This window comes from Myiozetetes cayanensis, unplaced genomic scaffold (genome assembly GCF_022539395.1).
Source record: "Myiozetetes cayanensis isolate MyiCay16 unplaced genomic scaffold, myiCay2020 scf6-25, whole genome shotgun sequence".
Lineage (NCBI taxonomy): Eukaryota > Metazoa > Chordata > Aves > Passeriformes > Tyrannidae > Myiozetetes > Myiozetetes cayanensis.
Window position 1 is genome coordinate 30,272,794 of NW_026087853.1, and position 23,785 is coordinate 30,296,578.

The 23,785-nt window shown below is 35.5% G+C and overlaps 1 protein-coding gene across 6 annotated transcripts in view; it reads right to left on the reverse strand.

Moving 5' to 3' along the window:
- The window catches only part of FMN1 (formin 1), a 186,406-nt gene that overhangs the window by 97,282 nt on the left and 65,339 nt on the right, over window positions 1-23,785 (reverse strand). For 4 of the 6 annotated variants that reach the window (XM_050335930.1, XM_050335931.1, XM_050335929.1 and 1 more), the window contains 2 exons: window positions 22,416-22,448; window positions 12,692-12,753 (listed from right to left, as the gene is read on the reverse strand). In XM_050335930.1, the coding sequence (XP_050191887.1) occupies window positions 12,692-12,753; window positions 22,416-22,448 (95 nt within the window). The remainder of the gene's footprint in view (window positions 1-12,691; window positions 12,754-22,415; window positions 22,449-23,785) is intronic. The other 2 variants (XM_050335932.1, XM_050335934.1) reach the window with 1 other exon arrangement.

Genomic DNA, 23,785 nt, shown 5'->3' on the forward strand with positions numbered 1-23,785 from the left:
CCCTGGAGGTTTTTAAGATGAGGCTGGATGTGGCACTGAGTGCCATGGTCTAGTAACCACAATGGTGTTGGATCAAGGATTGGACTTGATGATCTCGGAGGTCTTTTCCAACCCAGCTGATTCTATGATTCTATGATATATATCAAACAGAAAATTATTAATGGCTTGGATTCACTTATCATAAGCACATTTGCTAAGGAATGTCTTTCCTTGAGATAAATGATAAAAAAACTCTAAAAAAAATAGACTAAATAGGACTTAATAAAGGCAACTGTTAACAATATGTGCTTAAGGGGCAAATTTTGGGTTATTAATAAATAAATATTAACAGTAGATAATCTGACATTTCATGTAGATTTAAAATGTTTGGTAGGTAAAACTTTGTAACTTATAAAATTCCCACTAATACTAAAGTTTCTGTTCATTTAAATGAATGTTTTTAAAATAATAAGCCCATGAAAATACTCCTCTGACAAAACCCAGTTTAAGCCTGCATGTATCTCAGGCAGTAGTGAATTCCCAGAGATGGGAATACCACACCCACTTGAATCTGCAAAAAATTAGTGTACAGTAGCTACCTGTCATGATCTCGCTTATCTAAGGCTGAGGCCTACAGTGACCGCTGGCCTGCCACGGGGAGGATAGCAGAGTGCTGGTCGTGTGTGCCAATCCTGCTTTTTTCTAAGGGATGTGGTGAGATTTGTTTTACTGGTTATTTTACTAGTTCTAGGGAGGATCTCTAGGGAGTGATCCTTGCAGAAAGTGACTGTGTGTTGATTCATCCTAAATGTAAGCTAGTTTATGCTAGGAAAAATAAATCCCACATAGTATGTAAAAATGAGGTATCCAGCTAAATTGAGACCTACCCAAAATTTCTAGGAAAACTGGTATTTTTGTGGGCAATTTAATTGGCAAAATCTCTAAATATTGTTAAGCTCTGTTAAATATTTAAATTCTACAGAATGGTATGAGGCAACTCAGCATGCAACACCCTAATAAATGTAAATGATATATTGCATACAATTTCTGAGGCAAAGCTAATAAAAGAAGAAAACTATGTTATAAGCTAAAAATTTATTTCAAACTTTAGTTGAACTAGGACCATGAACAATTAGCATGCAAAATCCAAACATTCATTTCCTATCACAAACTTTGTAGTTACTTCTCTATTCTGTTTCTCGCTTGCAGTTGCTACCTTAGTCTTAAGACAGCCTCAGTTACCACGTCTGTATAGATACGAAAATACTAATATCTATTCTTTGTGATGGTGTTTGGAAGACTATATGCAAGGAGAAGAAAACCCCCAATATTGCTACTAAAATATTTTTAAATACAATACATAGAAATAGAAAGCTATTATTAAAATTGTGTATCATTTAATAATATGTTTTGATGATAATTTACTTTAAATAAGTTACAGTATTTCTCAATTGCCAGGTAAATTACATGAATCATTATTTTTACTGATACATAGAATGATTTGGCATGTAAAATGTGAAAACAATGTAAAAAAACGGTTGAAAACAAGCCAAAGATGAAGTTTCAGTGACAAGAACTACAGAGGTAGTATGGATCCAATAAGAGAACTGATTGTAGCAGAGAGCAAGTTGTCTCTGATCTTGGGAGAATGTTTTTGGACACCTAACAGCTTTTTTATTACTGTGGCTGATTAAAATGAAAAGCCCTACTACTAAAATGTTCTTTTTGATGAGTTTTTTTGCCATGAACTACAGATCTTGCAGTCCAGTGGGATACAAATCCTTTGATCCTGTGCAGTCACATAAATTCAAAGTCGTAAACCAACATTGAATTTAATTTTATTAGTGTGGCTGATGTTGCCAGAATTGTAATGCAACCTTGTTTTTCTTCTCTTTTCTTCCTTTTCTTTTGGGGAGGGGGTGGAAAGGAGAGTTTACTGTCAACATTGCTTCACAGTATAACTAACTAATTTCATGGCAACCAAACAACAAGATTAAGCCATTATAACAAAGCCTTATAACTCCATAGGAGAGCAATGATATATATCACATTTTGCTAAGTTTTAACCAATTATTTTGTTTAAGTAAAAGTTGAAGCAAAAAGCATTATCAGTACAGCACACAGAAAACAGTAACTTACATATCTATAGAAGGATAACAGGCAGTAATAATACTTTTCAATAAGAAATATTCAACCAAATAGTGCTATGAGAATAGTAAAAAAGTAAATCTACATTTTTAGAAACTGATGATTTTTATTCTTCATAATGAACATAATTTTTGTCTAAAGGTTCCAAGAATTTTTAGATATGACTAGCCTTTCCACTGATATGTAGAGAGTTCACATGTGCAATCTAAACAACAAAAAGATTTTGAGGTGTAGCAAGCCATTCACTTCCTAGCTATAGAAGGAAATTATTTTCTGGGGCCTTTTTGAAACCAGATATCAAAAAAACCAATAGAGATTCATTTTTAAGAAATATATTCACCTAAAAGATTAATCCTCTGCTGCTTACAATTATCACATTCCTCACGTGTTACAGAGAGCAAACTCAGGATGTCAAAACAACTTGATTGCCTGGTGAATTAGTCCTTCCTTCAACCTAAAATACATTATACTACAAAAACTACTAGATTTTTTTCTATAGCAAAGGAAATTAAGGCAGAAGTTAATTTCACATTAGGCTTCACATTTAAAAACCAATAGTTTTCATTACGTTACACATTTTCTATGAAAGGAAAATGTGTAACATACAATGTAACATAACCCAAACTTCATTATAGGAAAGATCTTTTGCATATTGACAATACTCACCTCAATTACAATGATTAAAGAGAAAATGCAAACTGCAAATACCTTTGTCAAGGTAAAGTCTATGAGTAGATACCCACCACACAAGCTTATCTTTCATGACTTCTATCTTAGTTTGATCAGGAAGCTTCCAGTTCTGCAGATACTACCATGAACTTCAGTGGTAAAACCAGAAGATAGTCTTTAAATACTAACCAAGTAGGTAATAGGTAGCAGAAAACCCAACACTGTTTATAACTACTCTTTTTAACTTTGTAGACATGTTTATGCTACACTTAGGAGATAAAGATACTAGTACACTTATCTAAGATACAGTTTATGAACTCCAGAGATTCTACATGGATAAACAGAGGTATGACATTAATTATAGAAATGACTCTGTGTAAAAGATACACTTACTTTAAATTAACTTATACTATACGTTAATTATGCATCATCACACTGTTCTAGACTTTCCCATTATGGAATTTGAGGAAAATATTGCACACACAAAACATTCTTAAAAAAACCCAACCTCAGTCCATTACTCAAATGGGAAAAACCAAAACAACCTTAATTTTATCCCTCTCCATCAAGTTTCCATGTAGTGCAGCTACATAGAAACTTTCTCTTCGACAGAATCAGTATCTCATTTAGATAGGAGTTATTCCAGAAAGAGACACAAGAGTATTGTTATAAAGGCACAATAATGCTGACCCGGAAAAGCAGATTCTATACTTTCTCAAACTGCAAAACGCAATATGAATCACAAGTCATTTTAGTCAGTTGTCCTTGAGTAGTCACCTTCTTTAATAAGCAACTATCTTGAGATTCTGGGATCCAATTTATAGTTGCAATGTACTTTAAAAATGAACTGTGACTGAACATATATGCAAATATAAGCATCCCAATAAATCTGTTACACCTTTGGTCTCTGTGCATAAACTATGAATAACTGGAATACATGGTCATCTTAACACATTAAGTCCAGTTTATACTTATGAAACATCTCAACAAAACTTATGATACTAGAAAAAACCACAGTGAAACTATCTATATTCAGATTAGATTTTGATTAAAAAACAAGGGAGGGTATTACTAACTGACCAACAAAACCAAAATCAAATACTGAATGGAAAGTATTCATTCTAGGATAATATTCTGGGGAAAATTGCCCACATATAAGTAAAACCTTTATCATGATGTCCAGGTTCAAGTCTCTGCAATCTGTCTCCTACTGTTTTCTATCTTAATTTCCAGGCTACTTCTTTTGCATTCAGCTTGCCTGTCTCATACCTCTAGGACTGCCAGTCCTAGTATCCCTACTCACCACTTTTTACCTAAAATTCTAGCTCTCACATCTCCATACATACATCCTTGATGTCTGCTTTGATTTCCAGTGGTTTTTCTTTCACATTGCCTAAGCATCAATTAGAGGGTCAGGAGATAGGATTTCTTTTTGAAAGTATCCTTGGAAGGGTGATCCCCACCTAATGAAAAGTAAATTGTGGCACCCGTTAATCAGTGGAACTTAGTTTTGCTCCAGTGTTATTGTATAACATCTTTGGCAGCTCTGTGGAAATGGCAATTAAAAGTTTGTTCAACACCAGACAGTGATGTAATAGATGCAATTATGTATTTCATTCAGACAACTGGCTTAAAACTATTAGATTTAAGCAAATATCTGCTGTAGTACATTTCAAAGCACAGATAATTTTGGCAAGGAGGCATGGGGTACGTGTTTTCAAAATCAAAATGGTAACTACTTAAGTTTTAGTGGTTTTTATAATCCCATGATCAAATTTCACTTAATTTCTCTTGTAGGCAATTTTTCCTATGTTACAGAGGTCTTCCAAGTCTGTCAAAATAATATGTCGCAATGTTCAATGTGGTCTACTTTTTCTCCTGAGTGCATAACATATTTATTCAAGGTGATGAGATAAATTAATTTTCACAAATGATGAAAAATGTAGCGAGTTATAATGAACTTTTTTAAGAGTTTCATTTTAGCCCTAACTAAGTAGAGTGTTTTGCAATGTGTCTACATTTGAGCAGGAACTCAGTCTTTCTGAAGTTTTAAGGCTATAAATTATCCTGCTCTATTCACATTTTGACTATATAATACAATATCCATGTGCTGAAACAGAGTTACAGAGATTTTCACTGTTTTCAATACAGGGAATATGGGCTGTGGTAACTTCTTAAATAATTATGAGAATCCTTGGATCAACATGTGAAATTAACAGCATTCTGCAGCTGACATGAGGTTTAAACATCTGAAGTTTTCATAGTGAAATTGCACTGAAAATATGATAATGGCAATATGACAAGTAGCAGTGAAAAAAACCACAACACAACAAAAGAAGATCTTCCTCGATATTCAAGCTATCTGATAAGAAAGTAATCACAATGTAAACACATGATTAAATGAAAATAAGGATGAAAGGCACCCACTGCATCAAAAATATGAAAAATAGGAAGTCAGTGGAAAAGTGGAAGAATTTTGCTTACTTTAAGAGATTAGAGCACAGAAGAAATGCTTAAAACTTCATCAAGAAAGTTATTATAGAATCTGAAATGAATACAGCTATTATAATGTGCAAGTTTTTAGAACAAAATTAAGCATTGAACTGGAGAATATCTTCATACACCTCCAAGCTTCCTTTCTGAATGAAGATGCAATTGTCAACAAGTGATTTCAAAGAGATTAAGTGCTCTTTGCATGCTGGTATGCACCCTGTAGAAAATTATTGTTTTATTGCTCCTGTCCTTTACCATCGTTCCCTAGTCTGCAATTCCACCTTCTCTAGCACTGGCTATGCAAATTTTTCAGTGAGGGAAATTTTTCTCCTGCTGGGATTTTAGTATTTTAGGAAATACATACTTTAAAGATAATGTTGCTGCCACTGTCTGGGAACCTTAGGAGTTCTGAAATTGATATTTTAATACAATTTAATAGGATTTCAGTCTCTTTTTCTTAAAAATTTTATGCTTTTTTCAATCTTTATGTTTTGCTTTCTTGCACTGCAGAGAGGCTGTGCAGTTCACAAGGAAAATTCCTTCAGGAGGACAAAGTAACCAAGAAGAAGATTCATAAAGGCACACAGTACACACACAGCGGTGAAACCATACATTTAGCTAAGCACAGAAGACTGAAACATTTCAAGTTAGGTAAGATTAGTATCAATAATTAACCACAAGCTGGGAGACCTTCATCAGTTTACCACATGGAAATGCTGAAAAGGCTGAGCAGCTCATTAGGAAAGACTGAATAATAAACCCTTGCTGACCCTGACTGCTGCTTTGAGCTGCAACTCCACCAGATCGAACAGCATACATGATACAGATTTTCTTCCATGCATGCAAGCTAGGATATGAAAATTCAACAGAGAACACACAAAGCAGCAAGCCACCTTATGGATGCATTTCATCTTTCAAAAGTTAAATGCAAAAATCTCAGCATCCTGAGATAAAAACCAAACTTTTATCACCAAAAGTCAGCACATATATATCCACTAGTTGAATATTTTAGGTTTTCTAGGTACTGTGGCATATAAAGCTTTCAACACTAATTGTCACTGACCCACATATTTTCATAGTAGATTTCTAAACATAGTGACTGTTGAAAAATCATGACATCCCTATCCCGAGGAAGAATTCAAATTTGCACACACAAAAGTGAGGGGGGAAAAAACTCTAATTTTTTTTTTCCCCACAAAGAAATAATAAAGATCCCTAAGAATATCCAGGTCAGACTTTTTTTCAATTCAATCTGCTCAAAGGAATTACAGTTTGCTGTAATAGACTATCTACAAAAGAGAACATTTAGACAAATAAAAATATTGTAAAACTTTTTGATTTGTTGTTAAAACATCTATTTTCTGATATAATTTCTGAAGCTGAAATGAAATTTTACTTTTACATGTAAGTAAAAGATATTTTAAACTGTCCAAATAAAATTGAAATAATCTACTTCAATAAAAGAGATATTTTCATAAGCGTTCTTACATACAACAGCTTTTAACACTATTCATCATTGCCTTCCACAGCTGAATTACAAATTTCAAAATGTAGCAGGGAGAAGCAACACCTTTTGTTATACTCATAATTAAAGAGTAATAGAAGCATTCATAAATGGAAGCATACTGACCATGAGGGAAACTGAATGGGAAAGTGAAATGCCATAGAGCCAGGAACAGACTTATCAAGCACAAGACATGGAAAAACAGCTTTGTAAAAGGATGAAAAGGTCATCACAAAGGTTTATTACTTTATAAAAACATAAATGTTCTTATGTCTTTTTGGTCTCAGTACAAAAATAAATAATTTTTAAATTATCAGATCATTTTGACTGGTGCTGTGACTTTCCCTTTCACATTCCTTTTTCTTCCACATTTTTCAACATTTTCTGGGTCACTTTGAGGCACTGATCTTTAATTTCAATTTATGATATGAAATTATTTTCAAAGTTAAGCAAGTTCTTCTGTGAAAAGGAAATTACTTTCTAGTCACTTCTACATTTCAGCTCTTGGAACCTTCACAGAAAAAAATGCAAACACTACCAAGGAGGCCACAAAGGTCACTATGAACACCTCATGATACATTCTTCTCTAAATGAGGCCAGCTTGTTTTTTCATAATGTCACGGGCAGTTTTACACCAGCTGCATTACTATTCACTATTTCTTAAGCTTCAATAATATGTTCATAACTGTGTTAAATCTTAACTATACAGGTATTTTTTTCTAAAATTTGTCATAAAATACTTTGAGATACATAGGAACAGTATTTTATTATATAATGTTTATTTCATAATTTTTAAGCTTTCTATAGTTATTATTTCTTACAGTATATTATATGACATGTATCATTTAATATTATTATTATAAAAACCTGGGATTAATAGCTAAAGATGCTATTATTCTCAGTTTGGAAATATGTAAAAGATTTAGTGAGTGGGTGGAAGCCTAACAACCTGTATCAGAGGAATAGACTCACACATAGGGTACAGGGTTATAAAACAGCTTATGACTTTGATTCCATCTCCCAAAAGCAGTATTAAATTTCCATGTAACTGAAGATGGAGGGATATTTGGTACCCTTGTGGTAAAGAGAACAAGGAGATACTAGGGAAAAAACTTAAATTTTTACTCACTTTATGAAATGAACTTACAGAAAAAAAAATATGCTGCACCCTTCTGCAGTGATGTGTTGGGTTAAATATTAAGCACTGCAATCAGAATATTGGCTTCAACTAAATTCCTTTCTTTCAGAAGTCAGTAGTCCATTTACATTATTTTGATTTATATTGGCTTCAACTAAATTCCTTTCTTTCAGAAGTCAGTAGTCCATTTACATTATTTTGATTTAATGTTAAGTTGTTCTCATTTTCTGAGTTTGTTATTAGACACTAAAGACCTGGTTCTGCAGGAAAAATACTACGGTGATGACAGCTACTACTTCTCTGTTGAGGAACTTCAATTCTAGCTCCATAATGTGTAAGTTAATTTCTGACCTAAAACTAAGACTCTGTCAGATACACAAACAGTGGGCAGGATGTCATCAACACACATAGTCTCACAGTTTAGAAGTGTATGAAGTTTGCACACACACAGAAAAACTGTGACATCTTTTGGGAACTTCTGAAACATTTAGCTGACATCTAGCGGCACGAGCAGGAAAAGCAAAACATTTAACAGTGGAGAACAGAAGTAGTTTCACGTCTTAAGAATACTTTGTTTTTGCAAATTTTAAATGAAAAATTCCAGAAATCCTTTGAATGCAGCAACTATATTACGCTTTCTAAACATTATCTCATGTGGATGATTCAGCTGAATTCTATACATTTTAATTAAAACCTTTAAGAGTTATGAGTTATGCAGATTATTAATGGAGCAGGAGAGGGTAGAGATTCATCAATAATTGACTTGGTGCAACATATGTTGAAAACTTAATTAGTACGCACACTACATGACTAAAATTGATTTCAAGTGACATCAAAAAAAGGAGCAACACTTTGAAGTTTTGGTGATAACATAAAGATGGCAAAATACGGTACTGTCATTCACCCTCCCTATCCAGTGATTTTACATCCTTCAGGACTGCTACATTCACTGCTATTTCAACTGTCCTAAAGATTCAGCATGAACCCCTACAAACCAGTGGCATGGGTAAAGCTCTGGTTGCACTCTGGGTATTCCATATGAAGTCACAGAAAATGAACACAGTGATAACGAACTCTAAAAAATAAAATTCCATTAGGAATTTTCATTCACATATTCAAGAAAGAAAATAACTACAAAAAGAAACAGTACAAAGGTATAGGACACTTCATATTACTAAGGAATAAACATATCTTTCACTTATAAGCCACTACATATATTTATACATATATTTAACACAAGAATTTCCAGTAGTTGGGGTATCTCCCATTTTTCTGTGATACCCTAAAGAATAAAATGGAACAAGTTACTACACTAAATCACAACACAATTATCCATCCCTATTATATGCCTCCATATGAAATTTTATAATGTAAAGTTCCATAGTTCATATTATACAATATTATACACCAATATATGGTGATGAATACTTTTTTATATTGAAATAATTCTTTCCCTTCCTTCAAATGATGAAAAGCCACAAGAAAGACAGTATACAGAAAAAGTCTAGTCTTCTCTAATGCATTCCATTCCAGTGCAAATGCTGGCGACATAAAGAATGAACTTTGCTGTTACATTTAAATATTACAGACGGAAGCAATTTCAGGTTAAAGCAAAAATATTTAAATTAATAAAAAAACCAAAGAAAAATTCCTTTTAAATTAAAAACAAAATAATAAAGGACAAGAATAGAGATGCAGGTAAAAAAATGTTCTTTAAAATGTTTGAACATCAGGGACACAGAAGAGCCTCTTAAAGTAAATAAAATTAGTACAAAGTATAAAATTAGGAAAAAAGAAGTTTGAAAGTACACCCTTTCATTTAGAAAACTACTAAAACTTAGAAGCAGAACCAACAATTTCTGATTTACTAAAGCAGTGAGACTGTGTAACAGCATCTAACTCTCAGATTTCACACACTATTAAAAATAACATGCTGCAGTAAGATTGGGCATTATCTTCACAAAATGAATAATTTAGTGCTGACCCTCTTTGGACACAGGATGTATCAGGAATATAGGAGTTCAATATTTTCAGCCTAAATGCTGTTTTGATTATTAGTCTGCATTATATATGGGGCTGATGAGGGGCTCATCTTTCAGAGAAGGGGAAAAGCCATAGGCTTGCCAAGCTGGTGAACAGGGCTTTAGACTAAAGTTGCTGGGAGAGGGGAACCTCAAATCATCCTACATGTATCAGTTTGATGCCCAGAGTTTGGAGAGGGATCACAGCCAGCAAAGAGCACCTGAAGAGCAGCACAAAGCAATTCCAGCCACTCCAGCCAGCAAGTCAGCTTTACTGAAGGCCCAAATTATGACTCTACAGGTAGCACAGGAAATGAGTAACAGGAGTTTAGAGACATGCACATCTGCAGGGCTATGATCTTACTGGCACCATGGATATGTGCTGAGGTGACCCCTATGACTCCCAGCAGTGCTGGGAGTGGAAGGATAAAGCAGACAGCGGAGTTGCCCTCACCTCTTTAGGGAGACAAGGAGGCGGTGTTACCCTCTATGTCAATGACCAGTTGGAGGGCATGAAGCTCAGCCTGGGGATGGATGAAGAGCCAACCAAAATCTTACGGGTCAGAAATAAAGGGAGGGCAGGGACAAGTAACATTATAGTGTGGGTCTGCTACAGGACACCAGATCAGGAATACTGAGTAAATAAGGCCCTCTATAGACAGATAGGAGTATCCTATCTGCTCACAAGCCCTGTTCATAAGCTCCAGTCCTCATGGGGAACCCTGATAACTGTGTTGTTGACAATTGTGCTGTGCTGGCGGGACAACTCCCGAAGTTCCTGGAATGTGCTGAGGGTAAGTTCCTTCTCCAAGTCACAGGGGAGTCAATGGTGGAGAATCTGAAGCTCAAGGGAAGATTAGAATGCAGTGACCATGTGTGGTGTTTAAGATCCTTAGGGTAGCAAGGAGGGTATGCAGCAAGCTCACTGTCTTGGATTTCAGGAGAGCAGACTTTGGCCTCTTCAGAAACCTGCCTGGTAGAGTACCATGGGATAAAGCTCTGGAGGGAAGCAGGGCCAAAGAAAGTGGGTCAATTTCAAGGATCTCCTCCTTCAACTTCAGAAGCGATGCATCACAACAAAGAGGAAGTCAAGCAAAAATGTCAGGAGTCCTGCATGGATGAACAAGGAGCTCCTGGACAAACTCAAATACAAAATGGAAGCCTACCAAGGGTGGCTCCTACAGAGTCTACTTGGACAATTCCTGTAAACATATAAGTACAATTATCAATAAGACATGATATTTGAGAAAAACTCAAATATCCCAGATAAAGTGAATGTTTGTCATTTAAAGGTATGAGCAGCAAATCACAGCATCTACTTCTCCTCTTGTGTTTTTCAAATGTACTTTTATGGAATACAAAACATGCAAGAGGAACATTATTTTAATGAAAGATGCCATTGGAGAGATGTGTGATTTTTCATGGATGCCTGCCAATACCTGTCTCTTCTGTTGCTACTGTTTCCAGGGTTGTTGAAGAAGCAGAGTTTTCTTTCTCACTGAGACTATGTATTCTATAAAATAATATATTAATATATTATTTTTATTAATATATTAATATATAATAATAATATATTCATTCTCAAAATTAATAAATCCCCCTTGCATCCATCTACTGTTCTTGTGTGGGAAAGGAACATGCTTCTTTGTAAGAGTTATTACTGATATTTATTGTATGTTACTGTTGTATTTACTTTAGTGCTAGCTTGCATTTCCCTATGCTGAATTTTAAGAAATGCTGCTCACTCCACAAACTGCTACCCTCATTCCACCCCTGCCTACTCAAAGACCCCTGAGCTTTCTCAACAGGTTTTATGTGCATTAGGTCCTGGCCCCTGTGCAGGCACAAAAACATAAACATTCTGTGTAACACAAATACTGTACCTGTGCTAGTCTGATGATTACTCTATGTGATCTGCTAAGTGACATAGTCAATATATCAGTCTGCTCACTTATCAGAATCTCTGTGTTACTAAATCTGTTTATTTCCCTTTCTATTTGCCTTAATGATGACATAGGAAATGCAGAATGTTTTGTAACTGATGACCTGCATACTAAGGATTTAGCGTATGGATCTGTATTAGCACACTGTGCAGCTGTGCTCAAGCATATATCACAACTGGTGAGAAAAGGAAGATGCTATTAATTTTAAACCAGGGATGTTCATCAAATTCACTTATACTGCCAACTAAGTTCCTGCTTTTATGATAAAACACTTCCTTGTTATAGCACAGTCAGTCATGCCACAGGAAACTGAGTTTTAGCACTAAGCTGTGTTATTTCTGATTTTGACAATTGGTTGAGTTCACACTTTAAAAAAGGAAACATCAATACAGACAGCTCAATACAAAACTCCAGTGAGTCTCAAAAATGCTTATTTTTCCATCTAGAATTACAGAAAACTATTTCTACAGAACTATGTTTCACTGAGAAAGAGTGAGTAGTTACATGCCAGTGCCAATGTAGAAGTACTGCACTGCTGAATTAGAGGGAAGAATTTAAGAGCACAGCAATAAGGAAAACTACAAAGAGGAAACACATAAAACTGCTTTTTGCCATCATATATGAGTGCACAGATTTTATAGATTAAGATTAATTTTAGCTGAGTTGGCAGCCAACTGAAAACAACTTCTAGAAAGAAACAATTCTTAACATGTGATGGAAAGTATATGTTTACACTACTTAAATCTGTAAAATGCACCAGAGTCAGGGTAGGAAAAAAATCATTACAAAAGTATACCTTTAATGTTTCAATTTCTTCTTTGTGTTCCCTCTTTAAATGCAAAATGGCAGCTTGGTACTCTGTAAAAATAAAAAGTACATTTGAGTCAGAAAACAATATGCCATCTTCAGCGTAGTGTATTTCATACAACACTACTGAGTCCAGAATGCAGATGTAGGCTCTCAAATAAATGAACCTTTACAATGGTGATGGAAAAGAAAATCTGAACACAGTAATTAGCTTTTTTTTCTATGACCACATGACCAGATTTTTCATGGTGTTTCTGAGAGAAGAGGATAAAGAAAAGAGGTCTTCCATGCTGAGAGGGGAAAACGGTGGGAAGATATGGCAGACTGAAATAACAAGAAGAAACTTTAGTTGGCTTAGTTTTGCAGATAAATGTAGAACTGATAGGATATTATGACATACACATGAATGCACACACAACGGAATTATGAAATAATATGCACTAAATATAAGAATTTAAATGGAACTGTAAACATACAATCACTACACACAGTCAAATTGGACAAAATAACAATCATAAATGCAAATGAAGACCTGGAAAGGTACCCAACAGCAAGAGATACAAAGTATCTTCATAAGATACTGTGAATAGGATATAGGATAGCTCTTCCATTTAGTGAGAATATAACAAAATCCAGAGGTATTGTAATTGAAAGCATGAAACTTAAAGCCGGAGAAATTCAAATCAGCAGTGAAAAAATGAGGAGGCTGGGCATTGATTATGCAGGCTTAGTGATGGTTGTAATGCTAAGATGTAGATTCACCAAATGTACCTCTAGAACCTGGGTCTCATATTACGGCTCCCCTCAATCCCTACATTTGTCAGATGAAGAAAGAAACTCACTTTTCATACACTGGTGTAATGGTTTAAGATAAGCCTGTCTCCTATAAGACACTGGCCCATAAACTACAGCCCTCCTAAACAAGCAACAAGAGTTCATTCTTAGATGATCAAAGTCCCACTTCTATCTGATTCCAAATTAAAAAGTCAAAAGTGTATTTCTAGTTCCCTGGCTTGGCTTCTGCTTCCTCAACTAAAATAGGAATTAAATCCTAATTGAAACAAGGATTGAAAATAGTCCAAAGAATTTTAATTTTACTGTCAATGTTCTCTAACACCAAGGAGTTTGTATGGTCTGTTCAGCATTAAATAAATAGCATTAAAGTGTCAAAGCATGGATCAAAGTACCAGAGCAGTAAAATATTCCAATGTTTAGGTGCTTTTCTTTAAAATTTTTTTTATTTTTGTCTCTTTAGAGCAAATGAAGAAAAGAGGAAAGAAAAAATAACCTCATCATCACCCTGAAATCTGCATCACATCAAACCTTTTAATGTAAAGCTATTTTTTTCAAACACAGGTGAAACTATGTGCAAGCAGCTGAATTGACATACAAAATCAGAAGGAAAAGGGATTGATATTTTACAAGGCACAAAATAAAAACCTTGGGTGATTCCAGTTCATAACAGTATCTATCTAAACTTCTCCTTCCTCTCCAACAGGCCTCTACTTAGAGCTTTCCAGCAAGAGAAAACTGCCTGACTGCTCTGCTGGAATCACAACCACTTAGGTCTACAAACTTTTAGATTTTCTGCTGTTAATTCCTTTGACTGGTTGATATTCCCTCTGGACATGGGCTCTGCATATCCATTCACCTAAACAGGACTTAACAAATGGTTGTCTCAGGTTCCCAGAAAAAGTTATGACCCTTCTCTCACCTCAGCTGCTTAAGCACTCAGTTTGCACGGCATGAACCTTATGAACATCCTGACCTGAAGTTTAGCTCTTTAAGGTCACATGATAACTGAAGCAAACAACAGGCTTTGAAAATGCTGCTAACAATCAGTTCTTAGTTTGGCCAACAGAAGAACACAAATCTATCTTAACAAAAGGTCGACTTTCTATGTAGGATTGCCCAGTGCTTAAAATTCTTTGGGATTTGGGTAAGAGAGTCATAATTCACATATGCTGACACAGAGCTGCACTAGCACCAGGAGCAGATTTTTCACCATGTCTACCCATTCCCAGCCTTCTGCTGCTGATTTTTTTATTTTGGCACAAATGTTTGTGCAGTCAGAGAAGGATGGAAGAACCCCCATGAATGAAATCTAACACAGCATACCGCTGAGAAATATTTTAAATATTAAGTGTATGTCATTATTGTGATAGGCATTTTGCAAGATACCACCATTTAAAGGTATTTAATTTGGCACATGTTTTTCACTAATTCTAGCTGAAAGCTCTGAAATAAGTTCTAGAGATTTTTTGCTTAAATTTTGTTCAAAACCAGACGTAAGAGAATAGCAACTCTTTTATTGTTTACTTATGCCTTAAAAATATGCTTATAAAGTACTAGATCATAAGAATTAATACTCCTAATTACTTAAAACACTGCTACTGCATAAAAGCAAGTGCATCATAAATATATACTGCAACATATTTAATAGATTGTCTACTATGATATAAACTGACATACTAGAGCATAAGTTTCTTTTGATTCTTTTTACCATTACATTCTTTTTAACTAGAAGACAGTATCTACTAGACAGAAGCTAACACCCAGTAAAGTACCCTTTTAACTCTTCTCAAGTAAACATTTATTTTTCTGTGCAAGGCATTATAATGAAAAAGAAATCACACTTTGATTTTGCATAATATAAAGTAACTCATGTCCACTCCTTTCCTATGTTTTGTGAAGTCAACTTTCTTTAGCATAATTCTGCATGGATAGTTAACTGCTTAAGAAAATATCCTGCACACAGAGGTGGCAATTTGAAACATTAAAACACTGAAGAATTTGACTAGAAAGAATAATTGCATTCCAGTAACTCCAAAAATCTGTTAACATATTTGCAACAGAATAATAAACTTTAACTCTGCAATGGTTTTGGGATGTTGCTTAGAGTGGTAAAATCACAGCAGCAAAGTAAACAATAATGACATGTCAACAGAAGGAACTGTATTTGGAACAAAATATAGGTCAGGTTTTATAAACTACTGAGTTCTTAAATTCCATTTAACTCACAAAAAAGACTCACGTAGATTACAGAGCAATCCAGAAATACCAACTTATCAATGAGTGATTTGTCTAGGTTAAAAATTAACAATGCCACAGTTTAATAGATCTAATATGGCTCTGTGTGTAGCCAGCCTGATTCATACATAATCACCATAACTCATGCAGCCTTATTAAAGACGTGAATATATGAGGATGGCTCTCAGAGCCAGATGAGATACACATTTTCAACTGAACAGTATAACCTTTCACTTCCTGGTGCTCCCTTACCTTAGGAACATTCAAGACTGACATGGAAAAAGAGCTTCCAATCACAGAACTGCAGAACAGCTGAGGTTGGAAGAGATCTTGTAAGATCATAACGGTCCTCTTTTTTGGTATTGTTTGTCTGAAACATTATTTTTTACTATAGACAAATATAACTATGACTAAAACAAAAGAATCAAGAATCATTTCCATAATGAGTAAATCTATATTCTAGTGACAAGAAAACAGATCTCTAGTTTCTTGAAGATCTGAAGGAGGAGACTGAGAAAATATAAGATTAGCTGCTTCCACTGGGTGGCAGTTTTGTACTCCATTAATAACCTTTTTCTTTTTTTTTTTTCCTGAAGTAAAACTATAATTCATGAATTTCTGGATACAGAGATATTGTTCTTTTATTCTGGGTGTGAATTTGTTATCTCATTAGTTTTTCATCTATATTTTTATTTTAATACAGTGTTTTGTCTTACCTTTTCCCTAACAAATAGCTTGCTAAATGTTATTTGATAGTAACATACACATTTGACATTTCCTTGTTCAGCTGTATGTTCTTATAAGGTGCTTGGGAAAAAAATAAAACAATTTCTGAAGTGATGAACTAGACTCATATCTTGTTCTGTCATCCATTGATACAGTCAGTATTAGAAAGTATTATAACTTTACTGCCAGTCATGCTATATTTGGTTGTGCCTACATGTAACTGCAGGAAAAAATTAATTATAATTAGTATTTTATCTGATTTTTAAAAAATTATTATAGCATTCAACATTGCAAAGACAAAAACAGTGCAAATAGGATAACCTTCCTTAAGTAACTGTCATATTTGGTATCAGTGTACTTCATGATTTTAAAGTATGTTGTCAATTAAAATCATATAAAGATAGCATTGACTAAAATTATACCAATACATCAGGAAAAGATAGTATTTTCTTTAAGCATTACAAATTTGAAATGCTCCAGTTAAAGCATGGAGTTAACATCTAACCAAGTAATGTGCTGCAAAAAGGAAAGAAAATTGTGTTTTAACAAAATACCCACTGCAAAGAGGAAGCAAGTCTGTATCCTGTAATTTCACAATATGCAAAGAGATAAAAGAATTATTGTTGAAGCAAAATGAAAAAGCTGAAGAAGCAAAACTAAACAATTAAAAATGGATGAATAAGTAAGAGGTGAAAAAGGGCTTAAAATGCTCTAAGGCCATAGACATGGAATTCGTTATAGAACCACAGACATCTACTGTGTGAAACAACTGAGTATCACACGCTGTGAAACAACAGACAAATGCCTACAACCATTTATACATCAACATCTGCTAGAGCAAAGAGCATACAAATACACTAGAGAACAGTAGGGGTGTACAGGTATGACAGCAGAAGGTTTTACTAATATTCTCTTGAATAGCAACAAAAAAAAAAGAAAAAAATACATGAAACCCAAAAAGTTGACAGATACCAAATCTTGCATATGAAGGAAAAGATAATGCAATTGAGAAAGATTTCTTATCCTGATTAAGTTATACAAAATGTATATACTGTTTAATAGTTACTGTACTTGGTGAGTTTTAAGCTTTAACACAGAATAATTTGGAAAAAGGAAGATATATTCAATATATTGGGCTAATTTTTAAAGCACTATGTTTTCTTGTCATGGTTTTACTCTGGGTCAATTTTCTCTCACCCCATACACAATTGCTATAAGTGGAGAGAAGGTTTATGCTGACAAAAGAGATCTGATTAGGGAGAATAATATTAGGATTTATTACTAGCAAGACAAAAAACTAAAGAACTATATATACAATTCTAAGTAGGCAAAAGTGCTATGTATTTACAGAAATACCCCTCCCCCTTATATCAGTTCAGGAGGAGAAGCAGTCTCTTTCCCATTTCTGGAGCTACAGTTCTTTTAAATCATTTTGCAGCACTTGAAAGTTTCTCTTCTATTATCTCTAGGATGACAGCTCCGATTCGTCACAGCTAGAACTGTTCCTTTCTCTCTCTCTTCTATGTCAGCCTCAAGGCTGGGCCTACCCCCTCCTGGGCTAAGACCAGAGGTTGGGGGTTACCCAGGCCCTGTGAGGTCTTCCATGGACTGCAAAGGGACACTTGCCTACCATGGTCTTCACCACAAAGTCACAGGGGATAATGGCTTTGAGTTCATCCGTTTCTTGTGGGGTCCCTCCTCACGAGAGACAGTCCTTGACGGACCTCTCTAGCTTGAGTCTACCTTTGGACAACAGTTCTTCCATTCTTTGCTGTCCCTTAGGGTCACAAATTCAGCAGCACCAGCTTGGATCCCTCACTGGGATCACAAGATCCTACCCGAGCCAACTTGCTCCAGTGTAGGTCTGTCTCTCCATGGGTCACAGGTCTCCAGCAGGACCCTGTTTCATCTTAGGCCTCCCACAGAGTCCCATCTTCTCCATGCACTCCTCTGTTTTGGCATGGGCTCCTTCATGAGCTGCAGAGGGAGGTCTCTGCTCTCCAGCAGTCTTCCACAGGTGGCAGGGGTTTTTAGTTTTAGTCTCTTCCCTGCTGAAGGGGAGGGGGGGGGAAGAAGGAGCCCCCGCTTCGAGCTTCTCTTCTCTCTCCTCCAGCTGCCAGCTTTGACCTTGGAGGCTGCGCTATCTGGAATTCCTTCTGCAGTATTTCTCATCCAGGCAGTCTTCTTCTAGAGTTTTTCCTCCACTCAGTTACATGTCTTGGTCAGGGGGGCTTCAGTGCCACACCTGCTCCCAGCCCAGGGCCAATGAAGGAGGGAGGCCTGGCCCCTCTCGCCCGGGCCAGACTTGGCCGGGGGTGGGGGGCGCATGCCCAGGCCCAACAGGGCCAGCTGCTACACTGGCTCTTCCATTTTCTTCTGCATAATAGGCTTTTTTCCGTTTTCTTAAATACGTAATTGGTAGAGGTGTTACTAAAACTTTTGATTGGCGTTGTTACGGAAATCTGCCTGGAAAAAACTATTTTCAGCCCTGAGGGGGCTGGTCAGCAAACCCACGACATTTCTAAAATTTTTGCCCTGAAAGCTAATCTTGCAAACAAAATGCATAACACAGGACTGCTCAAATCTACCCTTAATAATCATAAACCCCAAGTGTTTAAAATAGCAGCATATTCTAGTTTTATTAGGCACTTGATATCTGAGTATGAGCAAGTCCATCAGTATTTAATGCCCCAACTGTTCAGCTTTATGATTTTTCCTGGTCTTCTAGGATAAAGATGGTCTCCAGGCAATACCCTCGTAACTTCTATGGGCTTGTTTGGGTTTACGGTTTCTACAGAAAAAGTTGAGCTAGGATATTGAAGTGCTAAGGATATTGAATGGAGGATTTAGTTTGATCTGGTTTATTTTAAAACACAGAATTATGAAATAATTACATCTCTAATCTTTTCAGTTATAAATTCAGATGATCTTCAAATGTGAACCATGCATCTGTATGATCACTATTGTTTATACTGTGTTGAAGAAATTGCATACGCCAGAATTTCTTCAGCTCAGAACACCACCTTTTCAGGGAAAAGATGAGTGGTAGGATTTTCTTTTCCTATTCCATGAACAATTCTCAAATGTTGTTTATTTATTTGTTTAATTGGAATGGAGGGAAAAAATATGAGATTACAGGATAGACAAATATAACTTGCTCATATGCCCATTGTCCCAGTAGGCAGTAAATTACACGAGTCGCCACTCAGTAACTCTAAATACCTAAGTGCTTCTAGGACCTCTGCACCACCACCAAAGTCCTGTGAGGAAGGGCTCACTTCGAGTGAGCAGTCATGGTTTAGGAATGTTACTCCACAATGCAGTGTCCCCCATTAAGGCTCTCCCAAACCACACAGTGCTCTCTTGCTTCCCCTTTCCCTCCCCCTTCCTGCTGTCACAGGATGGAGCTGAGAACCAGAGGCACAAATAGTGAAGATCTGGGTTGAGATAAGAAGAATTTACTGGAAACAGCAATGAGATAAGAAAACAAACAGTAACAGCAACAATCTTAACAACAAAAATATAGAGAGGGTTATTCACATGCAAAAATGCTCACCACAGACCCCAAAACAACAACAATGGCAGACAACTTACCCTCTCCTGCCACATTTGTTCAACCAGAAGCCATATCCTCCTCAGAAGGCAAAGAGAGTCTCTTTCCCCCCACTCCTAGCAATGAAGTCAGGTGGTACTGAATAGCATTAAGGTCCTGGCCAAAACCAGGATGAGAGGGAAATGGGAGATGCTAGAAACTGAATTGTCGGGGAGAGATATGTCTCTTGGACCAGACTGCCCACAAGTCCACTTACTGACAGACTATATAGACAATATAACTTTACTAACCTAAGATCAGTGATGGTATGCACAGGACAATTCTAACAAGTTCCAATATCAGTTACCTTAGTTAATGCAGAATTGTCTTAACACTGTATTACTTTCTAAGAAGTATCCAAGAAGCTGTAACAAACGTGATTGGACTTTCATTATGAAACTTCAAAGGAAATAAGAGGGCTTCAAACTCCTTTGGATTTATTTCTTCTAATATGATGTCCACTTGCATCATCATCTAAATGGTGTTTCATGGTAAAATTAAGGACTAATTTATTCTTCAGTGACATAAAGCATCAAGAGTTTATTCTCGTCATAAGGTTTGTTCATAAGTCTTGTAAGACTAACTCAATTACAAAAAAGGATCAAGAAAAAAACCCCAAACACCAAATCTTAATCCTTACAAAGATTTAAATCAGTAGATTGCTATTCTATAATTCTATGAAAAGCATGACAACAGGAAACTTCTTAATGGATAAACATACAGAGAAAAATACTAATGCCTTGAAACATGCCTTATTCACTTAATGTTAGTTACTTCAGCAAGCAATTGCAGAAGTGACAGGTTATTTTAGAAAAAATAGGAATACTATCAAAAAATTCTTTTCAAAATCAAGTTCCAACTCAGCTTCATTTAGTTATTACACATTTTGACAACAACTCCCCATCCCTGACAGTGCTCAAGGCCAGGTTAGATGGGACATTGAGCAACTTGGTCTAGTGGAGCAAGCAGAGTAGTTGGGAATAGATGAACTTTAAGATCCCTTCCAACTCAAACCGTTCTATGATTCTATAATTCCATTATCCAAAAGAGCTGCTTAAAAGGAGCTTCAAGTCATGAGAGTTTGTTCAAAATAAGTTTCTTAGGTTTCACTTCAAATCCAACAACAGCCAAGGCTTTGTGTGTCCTGCTCTCAGTGGATACAAAACTGAGCAAGAAAACACAAAATGATGCAGCAGAGGCTATAACTGAAATAAACTTTCAAAAATCCAATTAACATAGTTCATGTTTTTTCTTGAAGCTCAATTAAATCTCATTTTCCTTCAAAAGACATCCTTACTGATTCATTACTGAGTGGTGTTCCTGCCCATGTCTGGGGGATGTCTGGGGCAGGGGTGGGACTAGATGATCTTTAAGGTCCATTCCAACCCCTTAACATTCTGTGATTCTATGATTACTAATGGCATTATCAGCTACTACCTAATTAGCCCTCAAACAGTTTTCAGTGGGATTTTACTGTATTTTTTGGCAGTCTTAAATGTGCTCATTTTGAATAAGGACCAATGTATGACCAACTACATCAGAGTTATGGAAAAGTAAAATACCATCAATTTAATTCTTCCAAACTTACTAGTATTACACTAGTGAAGAGTGCAAATTTAATTCTCGTACAAAGAGCTTCTGTTCCCATTATTTATATTCAATATTTATTCAAATCAGTGAAAGTATATTGCCACAATATTTCTCATAATTTATTAATTGTCTTCACCTTGTCTTTTTGCTTAAATTCAGTTGTTACCTCAGTTTTATATAACATACACCTCAGAATGGAGGACCACAGTCCACCCACTCAGAAAGAACTTCACTAGCTCAATTTTCACTAGCCTTTGCTTCAAAGATTTTCAGATTAAACACTGCCAGATTATAACAAGTCTAATTATTAGGCATATTAGATTTGCTCTAAAACTGGTTACATTTACCTGGAGTCTGCTCACAGACAAGATAAATGATGGGGGAAGAAAGAGAAAGTAATACATTAGTTCTCAATTGTGATATTCTTCTAATCAGACTTCAAATCTTAACTTTGTAAGATTTTACACTCAGCACTGTGAGATGGATCTGAAAGTCAAAGAAATTAACCTAAATTCCACTCACTTTAGTGGGATGGCAGTCACTGAAACTGAAGCAACATAAGCTAGAATTCTGAAAACAGTTTCTGATTTACTATAGAACTTCTGTAGTCTTTATCAAACTTTCAGTTCTAAACAATGAACTAAACACGTACAATAGACTCTGCACTTACCATTTCTACTCCATCAAGGAAAGGTAAATACTACCTTTATGGTAACAAAAGAGACCAAAGACCAGAAACAGACGGACAACATTGTACATACACCATTCCACCCACCTGGTGGTCCCTCCTTGTAAAGGTTTAGGTGAGCTAGAGACAAAAGCATAAGTAAGATTGTATTTAAGCTTCACACAGGGAATTTATATTTTACGCTCCTGAATTACATATGCTAGCAGGGAGTCTGCCAGACCGCCCGCTTTTTTCATTACCACAAACATATAGCTCAGTTGCTATTTTCAGCTCCTCCTTATATCACTTTGTCTTGCAAAAAATTATCAACTGCTTGTGAACTCCCTTATTTTTGAAGTGTTGCTAGACATTAGCACTGTCTATCAAATCAAATCAAAATCAAATAGCAAGTACTTAAAAAAATTTCTATCATGTAAAAAAAATCCTGTGGACATTCCTTGGGCCACATGTAGTAACACTATAAAAACAAAAAGCTCTCAGCTTGACATATACACAGAATTGCATATCACACACTGCAGAATGATGAAATAATTTATTTTGTTCATTCCTCAATATTTTCAATTGGAAATAACAACCATGTTCACTCATTACTGTATTCTCATGGTGTTTGTTAAGGCAAGGAGACCAAAGCAGATCAGAAAGCTTAGACTTTTCTGAAAGATTCATTCCACACAATCTGATTAGAAGACAGAAGTTTGGGGTAGGAACACTTTCAAGAATTCCTTGGTTTGCTTTTTGTTTCCAAAACATGCATTTAAAAAAAAAAAAAAATTACAGACTGTACAGCAACAGACATTTCCGACATATGACTGATGACATATGCCACCCCAAGGTAGATATAAAACATTCCTAATGATAAATAAAGTATGAGGCACACTTCACTGTTTTGCAAAGAAAATACACACTACAGCATGCATGTTTTCCCTTAATGCATAGAAAATCAAACACGAAATAAAATTTAGATGTTTTGGACAACCTATGTGATTTATGGAAATGCCAAATATATGTTCAGTTTTATCATCACAAAGAATTTGTCTGAAAAGAGAACAGCAATAATGCTTATAAACAGCCACAATACATGCTCATGAAAATCTTTGTTGTCCTATTGAACAAGCTGCACTGTTCATGAACATTTCTAAAAGAAAAGGTAAATCTGGTGACCTGAAAAAATTAAAACTACAACCCTGGGAATACTGGATACAGAGGGTCACAATGTTTTGAATGGAAATTTTCCTTCTTCAAAACTGTTGTGAAAAGCAAGTATACACTTTCAAATATTATGCAGTATTATTCTATTTGTGTTCAAAACTGTGCTGTACAAGACTTACTTTTTCTTCTCTGTTAATAAAAAAACTACTTGAATAATTTTAAATAAAATCTTAAATGAAAACCTTTCCCACAGAAATCTCCATAACTCACACTTCAAATACATGGGTTACTCCTCAAACTTTACATAA